At 41.0% G+C, this 27,981-nt stretch overlaps 1 protein-coding gene across 1 annotated transcript in view; it reads right to left on the bottom strand.

Moving 5' to 3' along the window:
* CCDC33 (coiled-coil domain containing 33) overlaps positions 1–27,981 on the bottom strand; it is a 195,407-nt gene that overhangs the window by 1,626 nt on the left and 165,800 nt on the right. The window contains 10 exon segments of the mRNA XM_074297009.1: positions 648–826; positions 1,165–1,219; positions 3,634–3,792; positions 4,589–4,675; positions 8,265–8,395; positions 13,221–13,329; positions 14,748–14,819; positions 14,821–14,880; positions 15,093–15,181; positions 15,577–15,787. Of these exon segments, the coding sequence (XP_074153110.1) occupies positions 1,187–1,219; positions 3,634–3,792; positions 4,589–4,675; positions 8,265–8,395; positions 13,221–13,329; positions 14,748–14,819; positions 14,821–14,880; positions 15,093–15,181; positions 15,577–15,787 (951 nt within the window). The 3' untranslated portion in view covers positions 648–826; positions 1,165–1,186.

A 27,981-nucleotide genomic window follows, 5' to 3' on the forward strand; every position in this document is an offset into this window, starting at 1 on the left:
TTTAGGAGATGTAGAATCTAGTCTAACCAAGAAGTATTTATATTTCATATAAGGACCATGTCTTAATCTCCAATATTTGGCAGAATTTGGAATAAAATTGCCATACATTTGGGTACTGGGTCACCCTAGTAGTTCTCAGATCAAACAGGGCAGACAATCACCTATCTGGGTCAGGCAGAAAGTTGATCCTATCACATTACTTAAAGTCTTTGGAAGAGAGTGGGAATAGGATACTTGGGAGTAGGACTGCTTCTGACTGCCACTAATTTAGGCAAATCCCCAATTTTTGAGCCTCCCATTGCTCCCTCTTTTCAGTGAAGGCCTTTGGATGAGATGTCCTCCCCGATGCCCTAAGATCCTTCTCCTTCGGCATCCTGATGCCATCTTGCTTTTTTGGGAAATCAGCAGTCCTCCTGACACTGACGGTCCAAGATTCACACATACCCTTTAACTTTAGGACTCAATCTCCCTTCTTCTCTTCTATCTCCTCCCCCTTTCACCAATCTGCCACTCTCTGCCCTGCAGAGATTCTGGGCTGGCGTTCTAGGAGGGAGGCCCAGGAAGGGAGTGACTCTTGTGGAAGCAAGAGAGGCAATGGAGGAGTGAGGACTTTGCAGGGCTGCTGGGGCTTCCTCATGGACACTCACCAAGCTCTATGCAATTAATAAAGTTGTTAGGGGTCTGGTTCCAGGAGAGGGATGCCTGTTCTGTGCTCCTGCTGGTTTTATTCTATCTTCGATGACATTTACGGCTCAAGTTCTGGATGGAGCGGTAACGGATCCTGTTTTTGCGGCTCTTTGAAAGTCGTATGGCCCGTAGAACTCCTCTGCACATAAGACAAAGGCAGGGGGATCTCATTTAGATCATGACGTTTCAGAAATGGGTTCTTTCTAACCATCCCTGCCCAGACTTATCCCAGCCCATGAGCCAGAATGGGTCACTGAGGAGCTCTTGGGGAAGGGGGTTTGATGTGCTTAGGGCTGTCCCGCTATCTGGTTCTCCACCTCTGGTGTCATCCGGACTCATCTATTGGGCTGGTGGCTGTATGCCCAGTTTGACCTGATACTTAGTGATGACCTACTCTGTGCTGGGGGTGGGGCAATGAGCCTTGAGGAGACAGCCCAATGGGTTCCCCTGGGGCTGGACCCCCGCATGGCTACTCACTTGCGTGCCGACCCCGAGTTTGTCACTTCCAGTCCCTGGAAATCTGGTTCCTCATCTGTAAAATCAGGAGGTTGGGCTGAATGACCTCCAAGGTCTTTACCGGCTCAGAATGCTATGACTTGGCCAGGGACCGAGATCCCATGTGTCCATTAGCTGAAGGGGCTGCTCTGGGGGCCAGCATAAGGGAGAGCGTGTACGTGTGTATGTCTGGGGGACCCACCCCACACACTACACTCGCACACACATACATACACCACACACATACACACTCCTACACATTTACATACATACACGTATACACAAACACATTCAAACTCACATACTCACACTCTACTGGTATCCATTCCTTTATTTTGGCTAAAGTTACACTGATCAATCGATAGATTATATAAAATATTCATATAATCACACGGCTTTGTTAAGTTCCTTCTGTGTGCCAGGCACGGTGCTAGGGATGCAGAGACAATGAATTAAGCAATTCTTACTTGCAAAGAGCTTATATCCTAATAGGCTAATCCTCTGATTCTCTGTCTCTCACTCTCCATCTTTTTTCTATTTGTTTAAACTTTTATTTTATTTTTTCTTTCTCACCATTCATTCCTTTCTTCCTCTGTTTCTTCCTTCCTTTCTCATTTCCTTCTTTTCCTTTCCTTTCTTTTCTTTTTTTTCTCTCCCTTCCTTCCTTCCTTCCTTCCTTCCTTCCTTCCTCCCTCCCTCCCTCCCTCTCTCCCTCCCTCCTTCCCTCCCTCCCTCCCTCCCTCCCTCCTTCCCTTCCTCTCTCCCTCCCTTCCTCCCTTCCTCCCTTCCTCCCTTCCTTCCTTCCTTCCTTCCTTCCTTCCTTCCTTCCTTCCTTCCTTCCTTCCTTCCTTCCTTCCTTCCTTCCTTCCTCCCTCCCTCCCTCCTTCCCTCCCTCCCTCCCTCCCTTCCTCCCTTCCTCCCTTCCTCCCTTCCTCCCTTCCTTCCTTCCTTCCTTCCTTCCTTCCTTCCTTCCTTCCTTCCTTCCTTCCTTCCTTCCTTCCTTCCTCCCTCCCTCCCTCCTTCCCTCCCTCCCTCCCTCCCTTCCTCCCTCCCTCCCTTCCTTCCTTCCTCCCTCCCTCCCTCTCTCCCTCCCTCCCTCCCTCCCTTCCTTCCTTCCTTCCTTCCTCCCTCCCTCCCTCCCTCCCTCCCTCCCTCCCTCCCTCCCTCCCTCCCTCCCTTCCTTCCTTCCTTCCTTCCTTCCTCCCTCCCTCCCTCCCTCCCTCCCTTCCTTCCTTCCTCCCTCCCTCCCTCCCTCCCTCCCTCCCTCCCTCCCTCCCTCCCTCCCTCCCTTCCTTCCTTCCTTCCTTCCTTCCTTCCTTCCTTCCTTCCTTCCTTCCTTCCTTCCTTCCTTCCTTCCTTCCTTCCTTCCTTCCTTCCTTCCTTCCTTCCTTCCTTCTTTCCTACTGGATTGGAAGCAGATACCCTGTACCTGTCACCTAGACCTAAAGAATTTTGGACATAAAGTAGAACAGACTTTCCACTTTGGCTCCTCCAGCTCCCTCAACCTATTGTTCCATTATCGCCTCTTAAGAAAATCATGGATTGATGGAAATTCTTTTTTGTTTCCTCTCTACAACTGACCACAGTCTTCAGGCTTCCTCCTTTCCATTCTTTCAATAATCCATGATCACTCTGGCTAAGACAGAGTGTGTGTATGTATGTGAATTGTGTGAAGGACTGGAAAGGAGGCATTAGAAATAACCAAGATGAAACCCAAAGGAAGATGTACTAAAAGGAGAGGGGGGGGGAGTTCTGGGTAGAGAGTACTATCCTTGATCTCTCAGTTCACTATAAAGGGGCAGCTACTTCTACTTTTCCTGAGATTAGCCTGATTCATCATGGCCAGAATCAGAATTCTGGGAATCTCAGCTCTTTTCCCCCTTAGGGCAAGTCATGGACAAAGCTCTCTCCTCATCAAAACTCACATTTAAGTTTGACAAAGCACCAACCTTATAACAAATCTGTGAGGTGGGTAGGGAGAATATTAGTTCACATGATTTACAGATAAACAAATTGAAGTTCTAATGTATTGCCCATGGAAGTATGTCTCCAGGGCAGTAGATGTCTGAGGCAGTTTTGCTGTGTCTAGATCTATTTTGACCTGATATTTTTCAGCCATTACACAGAGTAAGGGGAAGGGGCATGAATTAGTTGATCTCTGAGTCCAACAACCTTCTTTCCCCAAGACAGTCCCTCAGCATTTGGGTAGAGTTGTGCTGGGATGGTCTCAGAACCAGATGCCTCATGATGGTATTGATGATGTGGGGATGGGACAATAATGAGCTCCATTTTAGAGATGAAAAGACTGAGGTTAACAGAGAAGGGATGCACTCAACATCACACAAGGAATTTGTGCCAGAGCTGATACTGGAGGCCAGGCTTCCTCAGTGCCAGCCTGCAGTTTGCCTAAAGCCAATCCTTCACAGACGTACTGCCCCAGCCTGTACCCACCTCCATGTTCTTCGCTCCAGTCCCCAGGCTCGGGAGGCCACTCATTTGAGCATTCGTCAACATAGGATTGGAGCCAGGTGTAGAGCCATGGCCTTGTTCCACCAACTTCGACATCAGGCCTTGCTTTTCGGGTTCCCAGTGTTGAATTGAATCTTCCAACTTATGTAACAGAGAGGAATGAAGAGGGGTGTCGGGATTCTGACAGAGAAGGCTGTCCAGTGGGGATAGGACAACAAGGGGGGCTCGGTGCTTTCTCAGGGCTACCTCCCTCCTCCCCACCTGGGGCAGATGTTTGAGCTTATCATGGCAGCTGGGGTGGGAGAATGGGGAAGGGCAGATGGGATTCTATTCTGGCAGCTACATGCCTATGAAAAAGGTCCTGCCTCAGGCTCTTGGAACCATGAGCTCCACTCCAAAGTAATAGGAAGTTGAGTGCGGTCTCATTAAATAACTCAGTTTCCCTTCTGTTTCCTCCATCCTATGATCATTGAGACTAACCCTTTCATTTTATAAGCTTGGAAGGGGTATGACTTCATTACCAAGAATATTTACCATTCATTCAAAATGGTTTGCAAGAGATTAAGATGAATAAAATCTTTAGATATAACAAATTGCATACAGAAATAGGATCTGATAGCCAACCTGTTGAAGATACTTAGGAAATGACTCATTAAAAATATTTCATTGCTCTGATTACCGTTGGTCTGCAATTTTCCATGGCCATGTTCTCATCTCTCCATGTTTTATTTGAACCACTGCTACCCCCACCCCATTGCCCCCCAAATGTGCAATCATCATGTGGAAGATTAACTCCAGCTGAATTCTTGCCATTTAGCTCCAACATTCTACTCCTAATCTTTAGTCTATAGTTATGGTTCTTGAAGCTCAGACCTCTTCCAAGCTCTTCTCTCCTTCATCTAGGAAGACTCTATTGTGAACTTCAGACTTCACTTACCTCGGTCTCCAAAATCCGAATATGACCTTGAGCGCTCTCCAATTTGGCCACAAGATTGAGCTTGTCTGAAGTGCCGGAAAGGAAGTCCTGTTGGCAAAAGCACAAATCTGGCCAATAGGGGAACCACACTATTATGATCCCAATTCATGCCTGAGGCAAACTTTGACCTGGCCAGAGTAGGTGACCTGCCAGAAATTACTCCCTGACCTCTGTGGAGTGTCATGTACAAATAGAACAGAAAGTGAGTCACTTTTGACAACAAATAAATGGTATGAGCTAGACCCTAGGTCTAGTTTTGGTTCTATCACGTCATATTGAGCCTTCATGACCCTAAAACTAAGGGCTAAGTCCTGAAGTTGTAACTGGGGATCATAGGACTTGGCTTTGGTAGGAATCTTTATGAGCACCTAGTCTAAACCTCTAGTTTTCCAAATTGGAAAATTGCCTGAGTCTGCAGGGATAGAGCTAGTTAGCAGTCAAATCTAATTCCATATTTAGCACTACTTTCTAAGCATCTTACACTCCGCAGATTTTGGTCTTCTCATCTGTAGAATGATAGACTCCTACTCCATCTACCTCAGGGAAGAGCAAAGAACTTTGGAAAATATAAAATAGTATGCAAGAAATTAAGATGAATAAAATCTTGATATAACAAACTTCATACAGAAAGGGATCTGATAGCTAACCTGCTGAAGATACTTGGGAGATGACTCACATTAAAAAATATTTTATTGCTCTGATTATCAAGAATTCTGCAGAAAAAAGTTCCTTTAAAAAGAACCCTTTACTACAATCAGATTTTAGCTCCAGAAAAGATGATGAAGGATGGTTTAAGGAAAGAAGGGGGAGGTATCCTAGAAAGAGGTGTAGTGAGAGATGGGCAAATTGGACTGATTTGTATTCTTATCAGGGGAAGTCAGTCTAAATCTATTTTAAAAATCTAAATTTTAGAATATTTTAAAATGCAAATTTTTGTCTAGAATACTGAAATGTTGATAATGTGGAGGTACCTAAAAGGCCTGCTTCAATGGAAAAGTAAGAATGGTTAGGATGTCAATTAAAATGCTAGAAAATAATTTTTTCTCTTAGGTTGGCTGGGTCCTCTTAAATCTTATATACCCAGTTCATTTATATTTTGTTAACCCTTTTAAAAGTATAAAAGGAAGCTTTAGTTAGAGTACGTCCTGTTCAAATGGTCACTGATTCTGTATTAATGGGGTCTGAATTAATGGTTATATTAGCATGCCATTGGATGGGAAGAGAATAGTCCTACATCTTTCCTCATATGCTGGAATTTTCCTGAGGCTATAATAGGCATGTTTGTTGGTTAGGGATAGAGGGGGAGAGAATCTGTTCTGGATATCCTTTCCTGGGAGAGGGAAAGTAGGGGACTAAGGTCCTGGATCCTGGATTGGCCACACCGTGATGGAACCAGTTGGCTCTAAATGTCATCCCTCTCACCCCAAATCTACATTAGACACTAGTTTCTTTCCCACTGCTTTCACTCCTCCATGGAGACTACCCCTTCCTTGGCAATAAGGAACTGCATTTGTTCCTTACTCTAGAGTCCAAAGTAACAGCAACTATTCTGTAGGGTACAGTAGTCGGTAAAATTTACTTTATTTTGTCATCATGGTCCTAAAAAATTTCATTTAAGTCAAATTTTTTTTTGGGGGGAGGTACAGAATGATACATGCATTTTTTGCACTTGGCCAATTTAGAAATTTGTTTTGTTTGACAAAAATTTTGTGTTACAAAAGTTTTGCTTTTCTTTTTTCTTTTCCTTTTTCCTCCAAAGATGGAGGTGGGGTGGGAAGGAAAGAAAATAGATTTTGTTAATTAAAAATACATGATTTAATTTTTAAAATAAATTCTATTTCTGTAAATCAAGTCATTTCAAATATATCCGAGTCCTCTACTTAAAGGAAACCTCTGCCAAATGGTTGTGTAAAGTGAAAGAATCATTTTGTAAAGCAAAGAATCTCTCTTTATTCTGTCCCTATTTATCAGTTACAGAAATAGGATTTCTTTACCTACTGGGCTTGTCCAAAGAAGGACCTATTTTTCAAAAGTCCTTTTGTGAAGTGAAGAAACTTCTTGCCCAAGAGCTCATCTGCTGTGCATACTCAGCTCTTTGTAGGATACTCTCAGAAAAAGCTGAACAATCCTCCAAGAGCTCACCCAAAGTGAAACGTACTGTGTACAAAGTAACAGCAATGTTGTGGGATGATCAGCTGGAGATGACTTTGCTTTTCTCAAGAAATACAATGATGCAAGACTACTCTGAGGGATTTAAGATGAAAAGGACTATCCATCACCAGGGAAAGAACTGATTATGTCTGAATACAGGCTGAAGGATACTTTTTAAAATTTTATTTTTCTTGAAGGTTTTTTTGGTGGGAGAGATCTATCTTTTCTTTTGTAACATGAGTTTTATGGAAATGTTTTGCCTAAGTTCACATGTACTTTCTCAGTGGGGTGGGGATGGGAAGGGAGGAAGGGAGAGAATCTGGAACTCAAAGTTTTAAAAACAAATATAAAATTTGTTTTGCATGTAATTGGGGGGAAATAAAATATTAAAAAAAAAAACAAATTCAGCTCTTTCCATGTGTAGGCTTGATTAAAGGGCAGTGCTCAGCTGTGTATGAGTGCCCTGGAAGCTGAAAATGAGCAGAAGGAATCTCTTGGATTCTGAGGATTCTAAATTGATTCCCTAGTGTCGATGATGAATAGGCTGGCTCATCTGTCTCGTGCAGCCTCTCTGCCAAGTCTGTGGTCACTCCCTTCTCCCCAGAGTTCTCCTGGGACTGTGGAGAAAAAAACTCTCCAGCTTTCCCTAGGAATCCCAGGAGATTTCAGGAAGGGAGGAAGAGTACTGAGAGAGTGGCTGTGAGGAAGACTGGGTTTGGGGCCCAGGGAGGGGAAGCCTAAGCCTCTAAATTAAGGCTTCTATTGGTTCCACTCAATGGACTTGTAGCAAGCAATGGGCATGTTGAGGATAGAGTGTGAGAGAATGGAAAGTGGCGGTCCAGTGGAAAGTGAAATTCTCAAATGGAGCTATTCGTATCTATTTTAACGGTTATACAGTGGATAATGCACACACACAAACACACTTCTGAGGATGAAATCAACTTGGGTCAAGAGCTGGAATCAGCTGACGATTCCAGGAGATCTCTATAAAATCATGGTAAAAAAAAATTTTGACCTACAATTACCCAGCCTGCACGAGGAGTCATGGGTCATTGTAGGCAATGTTGTGGTTCCTGGCAATTAATCACCCAATCTGGTGACTAACTGATTCCAGCTTGAAAAAACCCTTTGCTCTCTTGGTGAAGATACAGGGTCATGCATAGGGAGAATGGTCATGCAAAGTAATGGAACCAACTAGAAATTATAATAGGACCAGAGATCCGACCTGGCAAGCAAGCCCATAATTCCATTTTTCCTCATCTCTGAGGTAGTCCCAGAGCTCCCAGACAGGCCTGATTAGGCTCCTTGTCATAATAGTTTGGTCTATTCCAACTTTTCCTATGTCTAACTTTGGATGATGGTTGGCTACTTGTGGTTTGTCTCCTCCTGTTCTGAGTGGGTGTTTGGGGGCCTGAAGCAGGTGAGCAGTCCGCATGCAAAGGACAATGCAGAAGCATGTTTGTGGATTGGCAGCCCGGGCTCTTACCGGTAGGGATTGCTGCTGCAGGATGATGGGGGAAGACTGGTGGCGGTTTTTATCCAGCTCACTCCGCAGCCTTGCGTTCTCGGACAGCAATATGGAGTAAAAGTCAAAGGGCACACTTTCCCCCATGGGGCCTAGGGAGAGAAGAGTGGCTAGAAGGGACCTAACATGGAAATTCACTCATATCTTCCTAATGCCCTTAGTTTGTATACTGCATTCAAGTCTTCTGGGGATGTATCATAACCTCCTGCTAGACTGTAAGCTCCATGAAGACAGGGATGGCGTCTTACCTGTACTGCCTCCTTACCTCTGATAAGAGTCCTTCTCTTCCTTTAAGATGTAGCCAGGGCATCCTCTGCATGAAACCTTTCCCAATTCTCCCAACTGCTTACTAGCACAACTCCCTTGGATGGGACTCTTTAGTATGTATTTACTTTTATATTCACTTTATATTTGTGCTATATATATTTTATGTGTACTTGTTATTTCCCTCATTAGAATGTAAGCTCATTTTGAACTGGCATTATTTCATTCTTTGTACTTGTACCTATCAGTTCATGGTACATAGGAGGCACTTAATAAATGCTTATTCATTGAAGATCTAAACTTCCTAACTCTTCCAACCTAGCACAGAATTCTGTACATAGTAGGTACCTAATATGTGTTTATTGAATTGAATTGAGTTAGGGGGAATAAGGGGATGAGAAAATCTGAAAAATGAAAAGTTGCTACAATCCCTTACTAGGTTAGCTCTCTGCTTTCAGCTTCTCTTCATCTAGTCTATCCTGAACAGAAAGATCAATGTGGTGTTTGGAAGAGGGATTCCACTGAATTTGGTATCTGATGCCCTGAGCTTTTATCCTGGCTTTGTTTCACTTCGTATTTGGTAATCTTGGACAAATCACTTCTTCCCCTAAACTTCAGTCTTCTCATTTGTAAAATTAAAGATTTAGATTAGATGATCTCCAAGGACTTATTTGTCTTTAAAATCAGTGTTCCTATGATTCTTGATATTCTGTCTTATAGGTTATATAGACTTCCTAAATAAGTAAGCCTTGCAATGTACTGTGTCTAGCCTAGTATTCCAGATGATATGAGACTGGACATTTCAATGATCTAGCTGAATCCCAGGAACTTGGGGGTGCTTTCAGGCTTAACTGCCCCATCCCTCTAATAATCCTTCAAGAGGTAGAAGAAGCAAAGAAGAAATACTTCTAACCAGAATATTACCAGCAAGGAAGGACTGATTGCTGAAGCAGGCAATTTTGAAATCTTAAAGTCTGTAATAGAGAAAAGAAATCCTAGAGGGATACATCCCCTAGCTATTGAGAGAGAATATTTTAGTGTTAAGAGAAAAATAGATTGGATCCAATGGATTAAAATTCTATAGGAGAAGACAAAGAGGAAGGGAAGTTATCAAGAATAAAATTCTCAAGACACCAAAACAGGCAATCCCAATAGGAAGGAAAAAGAGGGAAGCTATTTAAAGAGACCAATGTGGATGGACAAGGTGCTCACTGACCAATTTAGATTATTAAGGGACATATACCAGAGATGGAAGCAGGAGAAACCAATCAAGAATGAACAACAAAGCATAGCAAGGTATGGTGTCAGGAATTGTGTTCTCCTTTCTTTACACAAGTGCTATGTGCTTTACAAATATTATTTCACTTGACCTTTATACCTGATATTATTAACCCTAATTTGCTCTTGAGTAACCTGAAGTAAACAGAAGTTAAATGACTTGCCCAGAGTCACACAGCTAGTAATTGTTTGGGGTTGGGTTTAAAGTCAGATCTTCTTCACTCCAATTCTCTATCTACTGCTTTATTTAGTTGTCAAAATGATAAATAAAGGATCAAGAGAAAGAACAACTATTTAACTCTGATTTTCTTTCATTTTCTTTGCAAGGAGAATGACATTTGAATTGAAATAGACCCAAAATGCTATTAGGAAGTTGGAACAAATGAAAAATAAAGAAATACTTAGGTGGTGCCCCAACTTTTTTGTTAGATTCAAATTACCAGGCAGAATTAAAGTCCAAGATACTGAAAAAAGTAGTGGTTATGATTGCTGAGCCCTTGTTGGTAATCTTCAAAAAGAATGAAGAACCCTTTTGAAAAAGGCAAAACATTACACTAATTTTAAACAAAGGGAGGAGAATGGGGTTTGCAAATTATAAGCCAATTAATTTGTTTTTGATTACTGGTGAAATTGTTAAATATATCGGAAGGCTGATTGGTTTATTTCTAGAAGAGTGATGATTTTTTTTAAAATAGCACATTAAAAATTTTATTAAATTTTTTTGAGTTCCTATACTGTTAGGTGAGGGGAATATTGTAAATGGCTAGACTTTTAGCAAAGCATTGGCAATCTCTCACAATTTTTTGTGGACAATTTGAAGAGAAAAGGGCTTGAAGACAATACAGCAAGATGAAATTAGAAGTGGTTCAAGTGTATGCAATCAGTGTCCATTTAGAAGAAGGTTTGTATTGAAACGTGCTTAATCCACTTATCAATAAATACTATGTGCTAATATTATCATATGCCAAGCACTGTGCTAATTATTAGGGATACAAATACAAAAAAGGGAGGATAATCTTTACTATCTATGAGTTTATTATCTAAAATGGATTTCATTAAGTTTTATATTCATTTTACTAACTGAGTGGGAATACTCCTTTGACAAAGCTCCCTGCTTTGGTTCAATTCAAAGTACTTGAAGCATCGTGCAAAAACTGCATGCTAGACAACCAACTTGCTCTAAACTATAGAGGCAGGAGAGGAAGTTTTAGAGTTAGTTCAAATTTGTATTAAACATTCACTCTCAGTGAATCTTAGCAAGTCACTTCATCTCATTTCATTTCATTTCCCTCATCTGTAAAATGAAGAGTGGAATTAAAAGCCTCTTTTAGCTCTAAATCTTTGACCCAAAACTGATCTGATAAATAGAATTGCTAATAGATTTCCGACATTTGTTAGGGATTGTGTGGTTTTGTACTGAGATATACTAAGGGCACCAAAGCCTCTTACAAATGCACCAAACTAGGATAAGGATATTCAGGTAACTTGGAGTACATTAGCGATAAGAAGGGGCCAATTTCCTTGTTGCCCGGGATAATCATCACTTGGGGAATTGCTGAATCCACCTTTTTTTGTTGTTGTTGCTTGCTTTTTATTTTGTTTTTACTTTTTCCTTTTTGATCTAATTTTTCTTGTGCAACATGATAAATGTGGAAATATATATAAAAGAATTGTACATGTTTAATATATATTGGATTACTTGGAAGGGAGGGAGAAAAAATTGCAACACCAGGTTTTGTAAGGATGAATGCTGAAAACTATCTTTGCATATATTTTGAAGATTAAAAAAGCTTTTATTCAATCAAAAATGTTCATCATAAGTAAGTATACCTTGGAAATTGGTGAACATAACAAGTCAGGATTTGTTTATTGTTTTGTTGTCTAGATTTAATAAAGTGATGCACAAAATTTAAATATTACTTATTAAACTTAAAATAGGTTAAGAAATCTTTTTTTTTCCTCTAGAGAGCCAGTTGTTAAACATTTACCAGCATGTCTCTTGTTAAATGTTTTAAAAAATCAGAACTGGGAAGGGGGGGAGGAATACAAACATTTATGATATATTAAACAAATCAGAGGACCCAAGGATAATCCTGACATCTTAGTCAGATCACACCTATAGTATTAGGTTCAGTTGGCTGGAGAATACAAAAGGAGAGAAGTCAGGATAGTGAGGGGTCATGAGTTTATGCCAAATAAGAATATATAGGGATTTAGAAGTGATAATGATAGGTGTCCTAAAATTTTCCAAGTATCACCAAGTGGAAGAGGGATTTATTTGTTTTCTTCTCCTTGGCTTAGAAGAAGGCCTAGATAGAATGCTATATAATTGGCTGATGACACAAAGCCTAGGAGGAGGGTTAAAATCTGATATCAGAACCAAAGTCCAGAATTCCCTTACCAGGCTAGAATTTTAAGCCAGATTAAGAAGAATTGAGATAAATGTAAAAAAGTCTTCCACTTGAACTCAAAAAAACCAATTTCTTAAAAGCACAACTAGAGGAAGGTTGATGAGAGCTTAGTTTGTCTGAAAAAAAGACCTGAGGATTTCAATGAATGGAAAACTCAACATGTGTCAGCAGTACAATATGGTGACTCTAAAAGTTAACTTGATCTTAGGCAGCATTAAGAGAAGGAACTAACCAGAAGAGAGATTCCCCAATGTACTCTGCTCAATGAAGACCACATACTCATTGGATTTTAGAATAGAAAGTAGAAGGCGCCTTAGAGATCATCGAGTTCATCCCCTCATTTTAAAGATGGGAAAACAGACTCTCAGAGAGTCGAATAATGTGTCCAGAGTCATGCAGAGTGCCTTGGAGGCAGGACCTTCCTGGCTATCAGTTCGGTGCTTTACCTAGCTGTCCTACTGTAGTCCTTTGTTTGGCTTTGGTTGCCATATTTTGGGGAAGACATTGATAAACTAGAGAGCACCTTGAGAAGAGTGACCTGAAAGATGAAGAGCTTTGAGATCATGCTATATAGTCTTTTTGACCTAATTGGGAATTCTCTAAAGAGAGGTTCTGTGTCTCCTGCCTTCTCTATAGCTCTGAGCATACAGATTGTATTCAGTAAAGACTTGTTAATGGAATAAATTAAAGAGAAACAGGTATGGGGCTAAGATATGTTAATGGTTTGTTTCATTCACAGGGGTAGCCAAAGATGACTATTTGAGGGTCTGGGTCCTTTCAGTGTGGTGGCCATGCATCTTAGGGATGAAGCTGAAGGGTGGGGCCCTTTTCTAGATTTTAAGCTTCTTGAAGGCAGAATCCTTGTCTTCATCTGTATGTCTCCCTCAGGGTCTGTCCCAGGGGAAGGATTCAAGATGAATAATTATTGAATTAAAATAAATTGCTCAGAACTGCTATGACTTACCCGTGTGCCTCCCAAGAGGTCGTCCCAGGGATGATGTCACTATATCAGATCTTTCTGTGGATGGCTGAAATACTTTCTCCTCCAAGATCTTTTCCATTCTTTGAATCACCTGCGGAGATGTGAACCAGTCAAATTCCATTGTTTGAATCACCATCATGGCAGGAAGATAGAAAAGAATAGGGAGATGTGAACCAGTCAAGATGTGAACCAAGTGGAGTTGAACAGGATTCTGGGCTGTTTGGCCTTTTTTGTCTGGACCTAGATCACAACTTTTCAATAGTTTTTATGCTAAGAACCCCTTTGGTAGTCAGGTGAAGTCTTTTAAAATTTAGAAGTTTACAAAATAAGGAAATTATATTGAAATAAACATACATATATACATACATACATACATATATATAATGTCCCTAAGTTTAAAACTCTTGACCTAATGAAAAACAGAATAGGGAGAGGGGAAGAAGACTAGACTTAAAGTCTTGCCATTTTCCAATGAGTCCTGTCTCTACCACATATTATTAATTATATATATATGTATAATCATATATATATAAATATAAAATATGCATAATTTTATATATATATATATATATATATAAACTTGACAGGTGATACAGTAAATAAAAGACCAGGACTGGTGTCAAAAGAACTTAGAGTTCTAATCTGACCTCATATACTTGCTAACTGGGTGATCCTGGGCAAGTCATTTAACCCCATCTGCCTCAGTCCCCTCATCTGTAAAATCAACTGGAGAAGGGAATGGCAAACCATTCTAATGACTTTGCCAAGAAAACCAACACCAAATGGGCTCAGAGAGAATCACATGATTGAAATGACTCAACAACAAAATCTCTATCTACTTCTCGTGGGGTAGTGTGAGAAAATTACTTTGTAAACTCTAAAGTGCTATAGAAATGTGAGGTAATCATTTTAATGGATCTGAGGGATGTTCCTCAGGCTTAACTTAGAGTAGGAATAAATGTTGTCTGTATGTCTCACTCACTGGATTTTGGTAGTGTCTCATTTGTTCCCTGTGTGAGCCTGGGAGGATTGACAAAAATGACTTCACATTTGACTACTGAGTTCCCTATGGACTAGAAGGTTCCTATAGACCCCAGTAACTGCTTGCATTAGGAAAGTAATTTCATCTCATCTAGGTATACAAGGTTGACATACCTTCCTAATCACAATGCCCTTGTGATTGATAAGGGGGGTTTTGAAGTCCAGACACCCACTGATTGATTTCTTTGCTAATGTGCCCTTCCCATTCAGTTCCTGCAAGATTTCAGAGTTAAAAGGGCTCCTAGTAGCCCCCAGTCTAATCTGTCCATGAAGCAATTCCTATTTCCATCCCCTGTCTGCCTTGCTTTATTACCATTCCCTGATTTATTTTCTCTGGCTACTTGCTGTGTTGTGTGTGTGTGTGTGTGTGTGTGTGTGTGTGTGTGTGTGTGTGTAACCCGACTTGAAGGCCTCAGGTCCTGCACCCTCTACCTCATTATAGCCTGGCTGATCCAGAGGTAAGCCTACCTTCTCCTGGCTCCTCACAGTTTGTTCCAGACCTTTCATCTTCTGCAGTTTGTCCTGATACCTCCTCAGATTATGCTGCTGTTTGACTGTGAGACTGTTGTATCAGTAATAAGTCCTTTTCCCGATCATTCTTCTGCAAGATGGTGGAGTGGGGGTAAGGGGGCTTGTGGTACAGAGAGAAACACTGAAAACCAACACTGGATGGACCTCTCTCCTGACATATCTCCCTCACCATGGACCGATACTTCCCCCACCTCTTGCCTCCCCCTTCTCCAATTCTTTATTCGACTTTTATTCCTCCCACCCACCCCTTCTGTTTTCTCCACTTTGTAAGATTCCACTTACCCGAATTAACTCATTCTGCAGCTGCTGTATCCTATCCTTCAACCTTTTCGTTTCTGTGGTGCTCTGGGTAAGTTTTTGCTTCATGTTTGCTGTGGAGACAGAATGGGAGGGATCATTCAATGGCACCATCAGCCCAAACAAGCCCCAGTCATACTAAAGGATAGTTCAACATAGACCCAAAAGGACCAGAAGAAAGATTAGGAACCCCAAGGGCAAATTCATTTCTCCCAGGCTCCCTCTTCCCCAAAACATAGGTGGTATTATCCAAGGGTTGGAAAGATTGAGGCCTGAACACAGACCATTAGTCCTCTAAATGCAGTAAAGAAGGAAAAATGATCAGCACTTACTATAATGGCATAATGGTACTCAACTTTCATCTCCATTACTTTTTCAATCTCCCATCCTCTTAAGAACAAAATAACCCATACCAGGGGCCTTCCTGTTCCTGGATCTTTTTGCATGAAAGGTCTCAAGATTTTCTCACCTATCATCTCTTCATCTTCCACAGAAGCATGGCCCATCCGCTCTTGTGTGGACACTTGTTGCCGAAGGGAATTGTTTTCTGTCTCCAGGGAGGTCACTTGCCTACGCAGAGACAGGATGTCATTGGCCATCTTTGTTATAGCTTTCTGGTAGTTGTCTGTTTCCTTCCAGGTATTTAATGATGCATCTGATTGTTTAGGCTTCTTCTCCACCTGGGAAAGCAAACAACCGCCATTTCCTTGATTTTGTAAATGCCTACCTGTCCTTGGGCAAATGTCTTTCTCAATCTGGATCTCATTTTGTCATCTGCCAAATGAGAGAGTTGGATCAGATGTCTTAAATCTCTGTTCCACCCCCTTCTCAATCTCTATGCCGTTGATGTTGGTTTATACTTTTCCTTCTGCATTTTATCTTTCTGATTTTTTTTATCTCATAAAAGATTCCAGTAGAATCTTGAGAATAATTTTTAAAAGTTTGATAGAATCCTTTTGTGAATCCATCAGGACCCAGAGTTTTTAATTTGGTAGTTTCTTTACAGCTACATCTATTTATTTTTCTCAGATTGGGTTATTTAGGAGTTCTATTTTACCTTTTGATAGTTTGGATATTTTATATTTTTTGAAGGTATTCTTCCATTTTGTATTCTCAGTTTTGTTAAGTGTGTTTGTACATAATTTGTTCTGACTATTCTTTTTATTTCTTCTGGTTTTGTTGTGACTTTACCTTGCTCATTTGCCATTTCACTGATTTGATTTCCTACCATCTTTTTAAAAAATTAGATTAGCTAAAGTTTTATACATTTTATTAGTCTTTTCAAAGAACCAGCCTTTGGTTTTATTTATCATTTCTATAGGGGGTTTTTTGGATCTCAGTTTTTTTTCATTTTCTCCTCTATAATTTTTTCTTTTTTTGTGATTATTTTACTTTTGTCTGCTAGCTTTCTAATTAAAAAAATACATATCCAGTTCATTAATCTTATTTTTCTATTTTGTGTATATACACATACATACAAATCTATATATATTCATACATACATACATAGAGTTATGATTTTTCCTGTTAGGAAGGATTTATTTGCATTCTCAAATTTTGGTGTTGCTTCATCATTAGAATTTTCTTTCAAATAATTTTTATGATTTGTGCTTTGACTCACTCATTTTTTAGCATTAAATTCTTAAGTCTCCACTTGGGTCTGTGTCTTTTGTCTGTGGTCATTGAACAAATAACCATTTTCATTGAATTATGATTTTTTTTTTCCTGAGGCTGGGGTTAAGTGACTTGCCCAGGTCACACAACTAGGAAGTGTGAATTATGATTTATAAAGGATGTATTGCTTATTTGTGCCTTTTAGTATTTGTTTACAGTGTCTTTGTACCCTCATACATAGACAAATTTTATAAAAGTTCCATTTGATGTAATATGTAATTCTTTTGTACTCCATTTAGAAGATATCGTCTTTTAATTCTAGTTTCTCTAGTGTTTTATTCAGTTCCACATATTCCCATTGATTATCTTTCTGTTAAGACTTATTCATAACTGAGAGAGGGACATTGAAGTTTCTTGTTACTATTGTGATTCTCTCTCTTCTTGTAGCTCAGTTAGTTTTAAATTATAAATTTAGTTACTAAAATATTTGGAATATATATGTTTATTACTGATATTGGTTTGTTGCCTATGATTCCTTTCAGCTTAATGTAGTTTTCTTATTTATTCCATTTTTCAATGTTTGTTTTTTCTTTGTCAAATAGTGTGATTACAACACCTACTTTTTTGGACTCATTTAACGTATGCCAAAATGTTTACTGTCTTTCCAGTTTAATTTTGTGTGTGTTTTTTAGAATGTGTTTCTTTAAGTAACAGACTGTAGGATTTTGTTTTCTCCAGTCTGTCAACCTTTTCTTGTCTAATTGGTTTATTTAATCCAGTCATATTAAGGTCTATAACTCTATAATTTCCTCCATTTTTTCTAATGCTTAAAAAATGTTATTTCTTTTCCCCCTCTTCTGCTCTCAACACAATACTATGTCTCCTCAGGTATGTTAGTTTAGTATTTTTAAAGATGACCTATTTCCACTGGCTTTTTTCTCCTCACCTCTGATCTCTTTTCCTGAGACCCCATAGGAGTCACATTCCCTTGAAAGAGTTAGTCCTTGACTAGATGAAGGCATATGGCAACACTTCTCTTTCCCTTCCCTCTTTTCCTCTCCTCTTTCCATGATCATCCTTTTTTTTTTAAATAATTTAATCCCATAAAATATATTAATTCAGTGCTATGAGTTTATATCTATAATGCTTATGCCTACCTCTCCACCATTATTTCTCCCTGATTTTTGCATTCAGCCTTGTGTCTTTGTGTATTATTTAGAAAGGAGGTTCATACTGGTCTCTCTTCTGTCATTCTTTTTTGTTGTCCTATGTGTCCAGGCTATGGCGTCTGTTCCCCCATTCTGCATTTTTGTTATACAGGTTAATCTCTTCAAGTCTGGTTTTATTTTGTCTATATATTAATGTAGAATGTTCATCTTATTTTCATTTATCATTAAACTCAGATTATCAGGGTAGGCCATTATATACTGTATTCTGAGCTCCATTATTCTTCAGAATACATTATTCCATTCTTTTCTGTGTTTTCTGATGGATGCAGAATAGTCGTATTTTCTGTGTTTTGTATTTGAAGCCCTTTCTCCTGGTCACTTGCAGCATTTGTTATTTCTGAATTGAATTGTATTTTTCCTGGAGGCAATCTATTTGGTGTAGAGGGTCACAGATAGTGGGGAAACTCTGGGTAAGGTATAAGACCCTTCAGCCCAGAGGGAACCTGCTAACAATGTCTGGTTTGACTCCCCATCTCCCCTAAGAGCTCTTAGCCTTCCTGAGAAGTCAGGTGACAACTGTTACTGTTGTTACTGTTAATAACTGTTGTTACTGAAGCAAAGTGATACCAAGTAGCAAAGAGTCATCTACACACAATAGCAAGTTGATTGTGGTACCATGTGTGCAGTATGTACTTGGCACATGCCCAAGGTTGTTTTTGTTACACAAGGGTATGAGGGTATAAAAAGGGGAAAGTCCTTGGAATAAATGGACTCCGTATTTCCACTATCCTCAGGAATCCCGCCTCATCACTTCTCCACTAGAATGGTATATTTTATTCACCCCAACTTGGGGGCTCTAGAAAGCAGGACACAATATTCCCAAGCTCTTTATTAATATCAACCTCCCTCCCCCCCCCCCCCCCCCGCCACTTATTTTTCCTGTTTCTCACTTTCTGATTCTACCCTTTGACAGTGGTTTCTCAGGAAGCTAGCTCTCAGAGCTTCTTTGCCCTCTTCCACACTGGGAAATTTTTGGTTCACCAGTTTAGGTCTCTGACCTGAGATTTTTTTCATGGATAGAATAGTCTAAGATAAATTCTAAGAATTCTAATTCTAAAAACTGTTAAAAGGCAAATTCTCTAAATCTCCATAACAAAATGTCCAACACGAATGACACAAATCCTATCTACTTTGCAAAAGCTATGCCTTATATACAATCAGTCTGTTGAAGTATTAGCCAACATAGGGAGATCAAGAACATAAAGTACCACACAGGATCTCCAAACTGAAGTACATCTGCTGAGCATGGCTGTCCAATTTAAGGCAGTTAAAATAAAGTTAAAGTCTATAAGAACTACTGGTAGAAAGCCCTCTGGGGCTGGAGTTCTTATTTCACTGATTGGTATCTAGGTGAAACAGGTTCCTATCTTCCACACCCAAATGGGATGATGTAATTCATAATCCCTATTTGGAATGGGATTCCTCTTCCCATTTATTTATTCTATGAACTATATATGTCTCTCTCAGTGAAAATCTATATAGGATTGGTACCAAGGAAATTTATCTAGTCTTTTTGTTCCTGAGAAAGGAGAAATCCTTGAATAAAGAACTGAATGGTTTGTGTCTGCCTCTATAAAGCAGAAAGGGTAGGGGACACTCATCTGAGTCCCAGTAGAATAATTTAGCTATAGACTAGACTAGGATGTTAGGGCTAGCTATATGAAACCTTTGAGATCATCCAGGAATTCTTAATATTTTGTGTATATTAGATCCCTTTGACTGGTGAATAGTGTGGAGTCTCAGGATAATATTTTTAAAGTCATAAAATATACTGGATTTCAAAGGAAACCAAAGAATGTATATTGACATACAAAATATTTTTTAAAATATCAGAATAAAAGCAAAAAAAAAACCCTAAGTCCGTATACCTTGGGTTATGATGTGGTCTGGTTCCCTCATTTTATTGATGAAGAAATGGGCCAGAGAAGTGGCTTGCCCAAAATCATGTAGCTTTTTAGTGTTAGAATAAGAAATAAAACCCATGTTTCCTGATTTATAGATGAATGGTCTAGAAAGAGCACCATATTGCCTCTCTAAGACATTAAGCCTTTTTTCTCTACTTTCCTGGGAAAGAGGATAGAATTACCCAGCTGTCCTCTTCCTTAGTATTGTTCTAAATTCCCCGTTCATTTTCAGGTCCCATGACCATTATGAAATGATGATATTAGAAGATTGTAAAGAGAAAAAACACACTTAAAAAAGAAGGAATCTACCCTCTCCTTTGTATTTCCACTGCCCTAGTTGAAAGTCTTAGAGCACTGCAATAGATTCCTAATTTTTCTCCCAACTTGCAATTTTTTCCCTCCAGTCATTTATATAAATCAGATTAATCTTCTGAAAGAATTAAATTATTTGCTCAAGGTTATATAGACAATTTCTTCCTGGATCATTGACTTATAGCAGAGAGATTCACACAGTTCAATGAAACTGAGCTAAGCTGTGTAGGGTTACCCAAGATAGACAGGTCATGGTAGAGAGTTCTGACGAAAGGTGGAGAAAGAAATGGCACATCCCTTTCATATGTTTGCCAAGAAAACCCATGAACAGTATTAGAATGATTAAAAAAATAAACATTGGAATGTATTGCTATGATCCACAAGGTCACAGAGTAGCATATGACTAAACAATTGAGCAACAGCAAAAATAGATAATAAACATCAAGGTTTCAACCTCAGGTCTCCAGATTAAAAAAAATCAGTGCTTTTTCCTCTAAATAAACTCTATCTTCTCTATTATTATCATTAAAAGGAAAAAAAAGTTTCAGCCTATAATTTCATTGCTGTGGAGAGTTTTCTGGATAGAAAACTCCCTTTATATCTATAAAACCAATTTAAAATTTAAAAATCTTAAAAGTGTTAAATCAAGGCACTATCCAAAACCACCTAGCAAAAGTCAGAGTAGAGACCGGAACCCTCACTACACTAGGCTGCCTTTCCTGGCACAATGAATAGTGGATGGCTTCATGTGAGTTCTGAATTCCCACCATTAGTGTTTAATTTTTTTAAAGTGTTAAGTCTTGTTATCTACAGTTTCCTTCAGAGGAACAAAATTCAAATTTACAGAAGGTATAGCAGAATCCCTGAAGGGGAAGAGTCAAGGGCAGTATGCTCTCAGAACAAAATACATGATTAGATCTTCTAACCCATCACTAATTACTACTATCTGGCTACATTTTTAAGAATGATCCAATTGAACAATATTGAGAGGAATAGAAACATGTTAGGTAGAAGCTAAATGCCCTCCTAAGTGGATGTTTCAATTCAACAAACATTTATTTATCCCAGTGTATATCAGTGGGGCAAGGAGGGGGAGATGCAAAATATAATGAGGCTGGACCTGGATTCAAATGCCACCCCAAACTCTGACTAGCTGGGTGACTGTGGGCAAGTCACAATTTCTTTCTTTAGTTTTCTTATCTGTAAAATGGGACTAACATTAGCTCCTACCTCCCATTTTTGTTGTGAGAAATAATATGTTTAAAGTACAATAATTTGTAAAGAATTAAATAACATTTGTAAATATATTTAGAGTGTATTTAAATGAATCTCTTTGGATGCAGGACACCAGTCCAATATTGCTTCTAACGATTATATGTTTATGATATCATTTTATTCTCACAACAACCCTGGGAGGAGGGTCCTATTATCCCCCATTTACAGATGAAGAAATTGAGGCAAACAGATTAATTGACTTGATCATTTACTAGCAATGATTACATTGCTTGTAACTGAGGCCAATTCAAACTCTGATCTTCCTGACTCCAAATCCAACACTCCATCCAGGTGCTCCCACATGGAATTAATGTAGCTGTCCTTAACTTGTGACCAAATTTAATGGGTCTGTGAACTTGGTGGGGTGGCTAGTGCTTGGCCTGGAGTCAGGGAAACTTATTCCTCAGCTACTTACTCATTGTGTGACCCTGGGGAAGTCACTTCATCCTATTTGCCTCAGTTTCCTCATCTGTAAAAATAGCAGGAGAAGGAAATGGCAAACCACTTCAGACCTTTTGCCAAGAAAACCCCAAATGGGGTCACGGAGTCAAACATCATCGAACAACAAAATAAACTCTGTGTGTGTGGGGGGGGAATGACATTTTTATTTTAAAAGTTTCCTTCATAAACCTATGTATTTTGTTTTATGCGTTTAAAATTATGATTCTTTAAAAGGAATCTTTTCTGTTGGCTCTATCAGATTGTCAGAGAGATCCGGGACACACAAAGTTACAAACCCCGGGGGAAGAGAGGAACTCAGGTGCCCCCAATCCTCTTACAGGCTGGTCATTGACTCCCTCCTTCCTCTTCCTTCTGTGGCCTGAAGTTCTTATAAGTAGAGATCTCTCCCTGAGATTTAATTGCCTCCTCCTCTGGCCCCTGAGACCCAGATATATAGAATCATAGAATTTTTAGAACTAGAAAGAATTTTACACCTTAGGAAACTGAGGCTCACAGAGATAGTTTATTCAGAATTTAAGCCTCCGATTCCAAAAGCTACACTTCCTACACTGTTCGCTGCACTCTGCACCCCTTTCCCCTCGCCTTGCTCCCAAACGCTCTACACCTTCCTATTACAACATAACCTGTTAACTAACACACAGTCAATTCCTCTTCCTTTTAGCTGCCAGGGAAACGCAGTGAATTCCGTAGGACACCGGACCATTCCCCCAAAACCCCCGTTCCTTGGGATGACCCGTGGGATGCTGCCCTCCCCAGCCGATGCCCCCTGTCAGAGAAGGGGCTAGGCCTTCACCCGCCGGCGCCGAGTCCCGCGGTTCCACGTGTGATGGCTCTTTATGGGGCCAATTGTAGAATGAGTTGGGCTGCGGGATCTCGGTTTGGGGGGGGAGGCTGGGACAGATCTCTTAGGGAGTTCTGTGGTTTTCCTTTTTCAGGGACTTAATGACTTCCTCTGTAAAATGAGGCGTCTGGGCTCTTTTCCCCTCACTTAGGTCACTTCCAGCTCCGAGGCTCTTTGTCCTTGGGCAAAGCGGGGATCAGGAGGAGGGGCGGGCCACGGGGAGCTGAATGAATGAGGACAGGTCTCCCTGCGTTCCCAACTGGGGGGGGGGTGCCGGACCCGCCTGACTGCGACTGGGAGAAAGGTGGCGGCGGGAGGGCTGTGGTTACTTTTCTAGGAGCAAAAGATGGACAAGACCGCCTTTCTTTGGCGGTCCTCCCTCTATCTCCTAGTCCCCTCTTATGTCCTCTGCTAGCTTCTCCTCCAACACTGGGGGAACCGGGGCTGCTGGGAGCCCCTGGCTGCAGCTCTGTCCGCTCAGAGACTCAATAACCAGCCCCTTCCATCCCGAAGGGCCCCAGAGAGAGGACGGGGCCGGAGAGGGAGAGGGAGGCTCGTGGGGGCGGGAGGAGCGGGCGCCGGGCTGGGGAGGGTGAAAGTGCACTGAGGCGCAGGTGGCAGCGCCCGGCCGAGGGCAGGTGTGTAAGCGCGGGGTCCTTCCACCCGACACTTTTCCCCTGCTCCCCGCCTCCTCCCTACCCCAGCTGGGCCCACAGGACCTTGGGCGGGGCCCAGCCAAGATTGGGAAAACGGCCCCGGCGGTCCTGACCCGCTGAGCCGCGCCGTGTGCCCACGGCCAGCGCCCGCCCCGCCGTCCCCCACATCAGGGCCTCTGCGTCACGGCCGGAGCCTTGGGATGGCCAAGGCTGCTCCAATAAACAAACTGCTGGGGCGGCCCATACCCGCGCGACCTCTCCTTGGCTGCGCCCTCCCCGCCAGGCCGGCGCTCGGAGGAGGGACGCGGTCTCCGCTTCCGTAAGTCTTTGCTGCCTCCTACCAGACACCCATCACTTAGCCGCCTGGATCACCAGGAGCACATTTCTATACGCTCTCTCTGTCCATCTCTGTCCTCTTTCTCTGTCTCCCTTCCCCCCTCTCCTCTTCCCTCCCTCCTTCTCTCTCCCTTCTTTCTCCCTCTCCTCCTTTTTCTCTCTCTCCCCCTCCCTCAACCTCTCTCTTGCTGTCTCTGGCTCCTCTCTCCACTGATTAAGCAACTACAACATGCCCGAAAGTGTTAGCTACTAAAGCCAGAGGCAAAAATGCAACAGTTCCCTTCCTTATTCTATTGAGAAGGAACAAAACACACACATTTCAATCAACACATAATTCACACAAAAATAAATTGTTTATGGGGTGAGGGGAGTGAAGGGGCTGACCACTGGGGGAATAAGTCTGTGATAAGATTGGAGTTTTACCCTGAGTCACTAAGGCTTCTCTAAAATGTCACTGAAGAGAGAGTACCTGCACAAAGATATGTAGACGGAAGACAGAACGCCATGTACAAGGAACAATCAGCAGAGCAGTCTGATGGGATCATAGAATGTTTGAAAGGGAGAAATAGTTGATAATCCTTGAAAAGGAGACTAGAGCCAGACTTCGAGGGACTTTAGATGCCACATAGAGAAGTCTGCATTTTATCCCAAAGGTGATAGGGATCCACTGGATCTTCTTGGGGAAAAGAGTAATAATCAGAGCTGCGTTTTTAGAACTTTCACTCCTTCTCAGTCCCTACTCCCAACACCCCATTCATGGATTCAAGATCCTAAGATATTCAGATCTTTTCTACGAGGATGGTTAGTACCTAATGACCTCCTTTTTCTTGAGGTGGGAGAGACTGGGGTTTTAGCAGAAAAGAGAAGTTTTAAAAAAAAAAAGAATCACTGGATTATAAAATCATAGATTTAGATCTGGAAGGGACCTAAGGATAGATACTGAAACCCATCTTATACAGAAGAAAACACCGGCCCAGAGGCACGACTTCACACAGTAAGTAACTGAGCTGGGATTTGAACTCAGAGCATCTTTAAGTTCCTATGAAACTCACCGTGTTGGGCAATTTAGAACTTCATTCACTCATGTTTGGTTTTGTCTTATTCTCTATGTTCTGAGCCATGACGTTTAATATATGTCACATCCTTGTCAATGGCTTGTGTGATGTCTAGTTACTGCTAGGTAGTGGGTATAAAAAAATTAAATCCAAATAGTCCCTGCCCTCAAGGAGCTTACATTCCCCCATGCAGCACAGATAAGTATGAAATATAAGCAAAGTAAAAGCAGTCTGCGGAAGGCAGGAGAATCCTACTCCCTGGTTGCGGAAGGATAAGGAAAAGGCTAATGGAGGCGGCACGGGAGGCAACAGCACTCGAGGATGCCATGGGGCAGAGTTGAGTCCAGGCTTCAGGAAAGCCTCATTAAAGACAGGCAGGGGCTCCAGCCAGCAGGGAATGGGCCATTTTGGTTGGAACATAGAGGACACGATGGGGAGAGGTAAAGTTAAATCTGTCTGGAAAGATTAGTCAGACTCAGCTTCATCTCCCTGGGTGTCTCATAGTCATCTCAAGAAAAGCTTGGCTATCTTTGCTTGCTATAGGTGACTTTACTTGTGGATTGTAAGGACTATCTTTTATGTTCCTAAGCACCTACTTGGGAGCTTTGGTCAAAGGATCATCACCTATTGGTCAAATGAGACAGTAAATTCTACTTCTACAATACTTCTCATGCCTATTTACAACTCTGCTCCTCCATTTCTCATTCCCATAAAAAAATTCAAGATCTCATTACCAGACACTTTGACCATTGCAACAGCCTCCATCAATTAATGAAACAACAAGCCTTTATTAAGCTTGCACTATGCTATGCTGGGTACCACGATGCGAAGATAAAAAAAACATCAAAAATACAAGGATTCATTACCATATACTTGGACCATTGTAATGGCGTCCATCAATTAATCAAACAACAAGCCTTTCTTAAGCTGGCTATTCGAGGCACCAGCAATGCAAAAATGAAAGCAAAGCTGTCCCTGCCTTCAAGGAGCTTACACTCTAACCTCCTGATGAGTCTTCCCTCCTCCATTCCTTCCTCTTTTTTCACACCACTGTCAGACTAATATTCCTTGTATATTAATTTGGTCGTGGTCATCCCTTGGCTCAAAAATCTCTTAAGAAGCCCTCTTCCCTAATGTTCATGAGTAAATACATAATTTTTTTAATAGAGTAAGGTTTACAAAGCACTATTCTTGCAGCAACTCTGCGAAATAGGAATGCAAATACCCCAAAGATTTGTGAGTTAGCCATCCCCAGGTAGCCATCCCCAGGTATTCTCAAGGGAGACATTCCTTTTGCTGACACACATTACAACCCACTAATGACTTAGTTATCTAAATCCTAGGGATTTGCTGGAGATACAGAAAAGTGAAGAGTCTTGTACCACCAGAATTAGGAATTAAAGCCAGGTTTTTTTTTTTTTTTTTACTAAGCTATCGCTATGATTTGCTATGGTAGTTGACATTTTTATAGGATGTTAAGGATTACAAAGTGCTGTCTCATTTGATCTCCCTATAACCAGGGGTTTGGGTGATGTTCTTATCCTCATTTTGCAAAGAGGAAATTGTTAAGTTATATGACCAGGAAGTCATAGCCAGTATTTGCCGTGGGATTCGTACTCAAATTTTCTTGCCTCCAAGTTGCCTCCAAGTGCAACATTCTGTCCATGATGCTATACTTGGAGGTAGGTAACAGAAAAGTAACAGCAGCTGGAATTTAGAGAGCACCTCATGAGTCTCAAAGTACTTTAGGTATGGGATTTTCATTTGATGAGGGTCACAGGTATAATCTGAATTATATAAATGAGAAAAATGAGACTTAGAAAGATTAAGTTCACTTAACGGTAGGAATTAAACACAAACCTCTTGGGTCCAATGCCATTTTCAGGATACCATGGTGCCTTAAAAATTCCTTGATTGGCATTCGAGATCTCCACAGTTTAGCACATCCCTTCCCCACCATGGGACCTCATCCCATCCCATTTCCTAACTTGTGTTCTAGTCATCATCCCCATCAAATCACTTTTTGTCCCTCACTACCATCCCCAGACATGCTGACCAGGACATGGTCTCATTCCTTGACCTGAAGTTGATGAGGAGCTGAATTCTTTCCATAGAAGCCCTGTTTTTCTACAAGCTGATAGATTTAATGGAGACCCTTTAGGAGACCTCCCTTTCCAGGTACCTGTTCCAACAGGTACCTGTAAGTCTCAAGCCTTCTGAGAGGAGCCAGGAATCTGCACTTTTCGCTTTGGCCAGCAGAGGGAGGCCATCTCCCACAAATGATCCTGCCTCAAGCTTTGACCTTTTTTTGATGAGAACTACTTGATGAGAGCTATTTTTTAGCTGGAGGGAGGTGGGCCCTGGGCACCTTGAAGCACCATAGGAAAGATGGAAGGTGTGGAGGGAGCCCAGGTAGCTGAAATCTTTTAGGCGTGAGTTAAATGCTTTGCTTAAACTACATTTTGATATTCTAAGTGCATTTGGGCCTGAGCTCTCTCAGCATCCTCCTCTCCTCCACTAGCCTGAGGACCAAAATCTTGACCAATGTAAAGTAGAAGGACCAGCCTTGAGTCTTAGCCACTCACTTGTGTGCTGCCATGGATAAACCATTCCCCTTTGGACCTCATCTGCAAAATGAGTAAATTGGATTTCATAATTCCAGAGAACCTCCTCAACTTTTCTCTATGTTCTTAAATGGGTAATTAATATCTAATATCTAATCTCTAGTGAGAGGTAGCCATAATTTAGTGGGGGGGTGGAGAGTCTGGACCCAGAGCTCATAAGTTCTAGTTCTGATATTAGGTGTACACAAGTTGCTTAATTGCTCTGTACCCCAGTTTCCTCATCTGTTAAATGGAGAGAAAGTATCATGTAATCCCTAAATCTTAGTTGAAACAGAAGCAATTATTGTTGCTTTGTAGTAGTCTAGAAAAAAAAGTGAATTGACCAGAGAAATGGGATCAATTCAGTTCCACTCTTGAATTTGAAGGGACCAGTAATTCATGGATCCATTCTTGCACAATTTCTTTCTTTATTCTATTTATTTTTTTTAAATTTCTTTATTTTTTCAATCCCTCCAAGAGAAACTTGAAGAGACTTGGGGTCTGGGAGAGGCCCTATTAATTTTCTGTGGGACATTAGGCAGGTCACTTTGATTTCTCCAGCTACAGTTTCTTTATCTGGAAAACAG

The sequence above is a fragment of the Sminthopsis crassicaudata genome, chromosome 2 (genome assembly GCF_048593235.1).
Source record: "Sminthopsis crassicaudata isolate SCR6 chromosome 2, ASM4859323v1, whole genome shotgun sequence".
NCBI classification, from domain to species: Eukaryota; Metazoa; Chordata; class Mammalia; order Dasyuromorphia; family Dasyuridae; genus Sminthopsis; species Sminthopsis crassicaudata.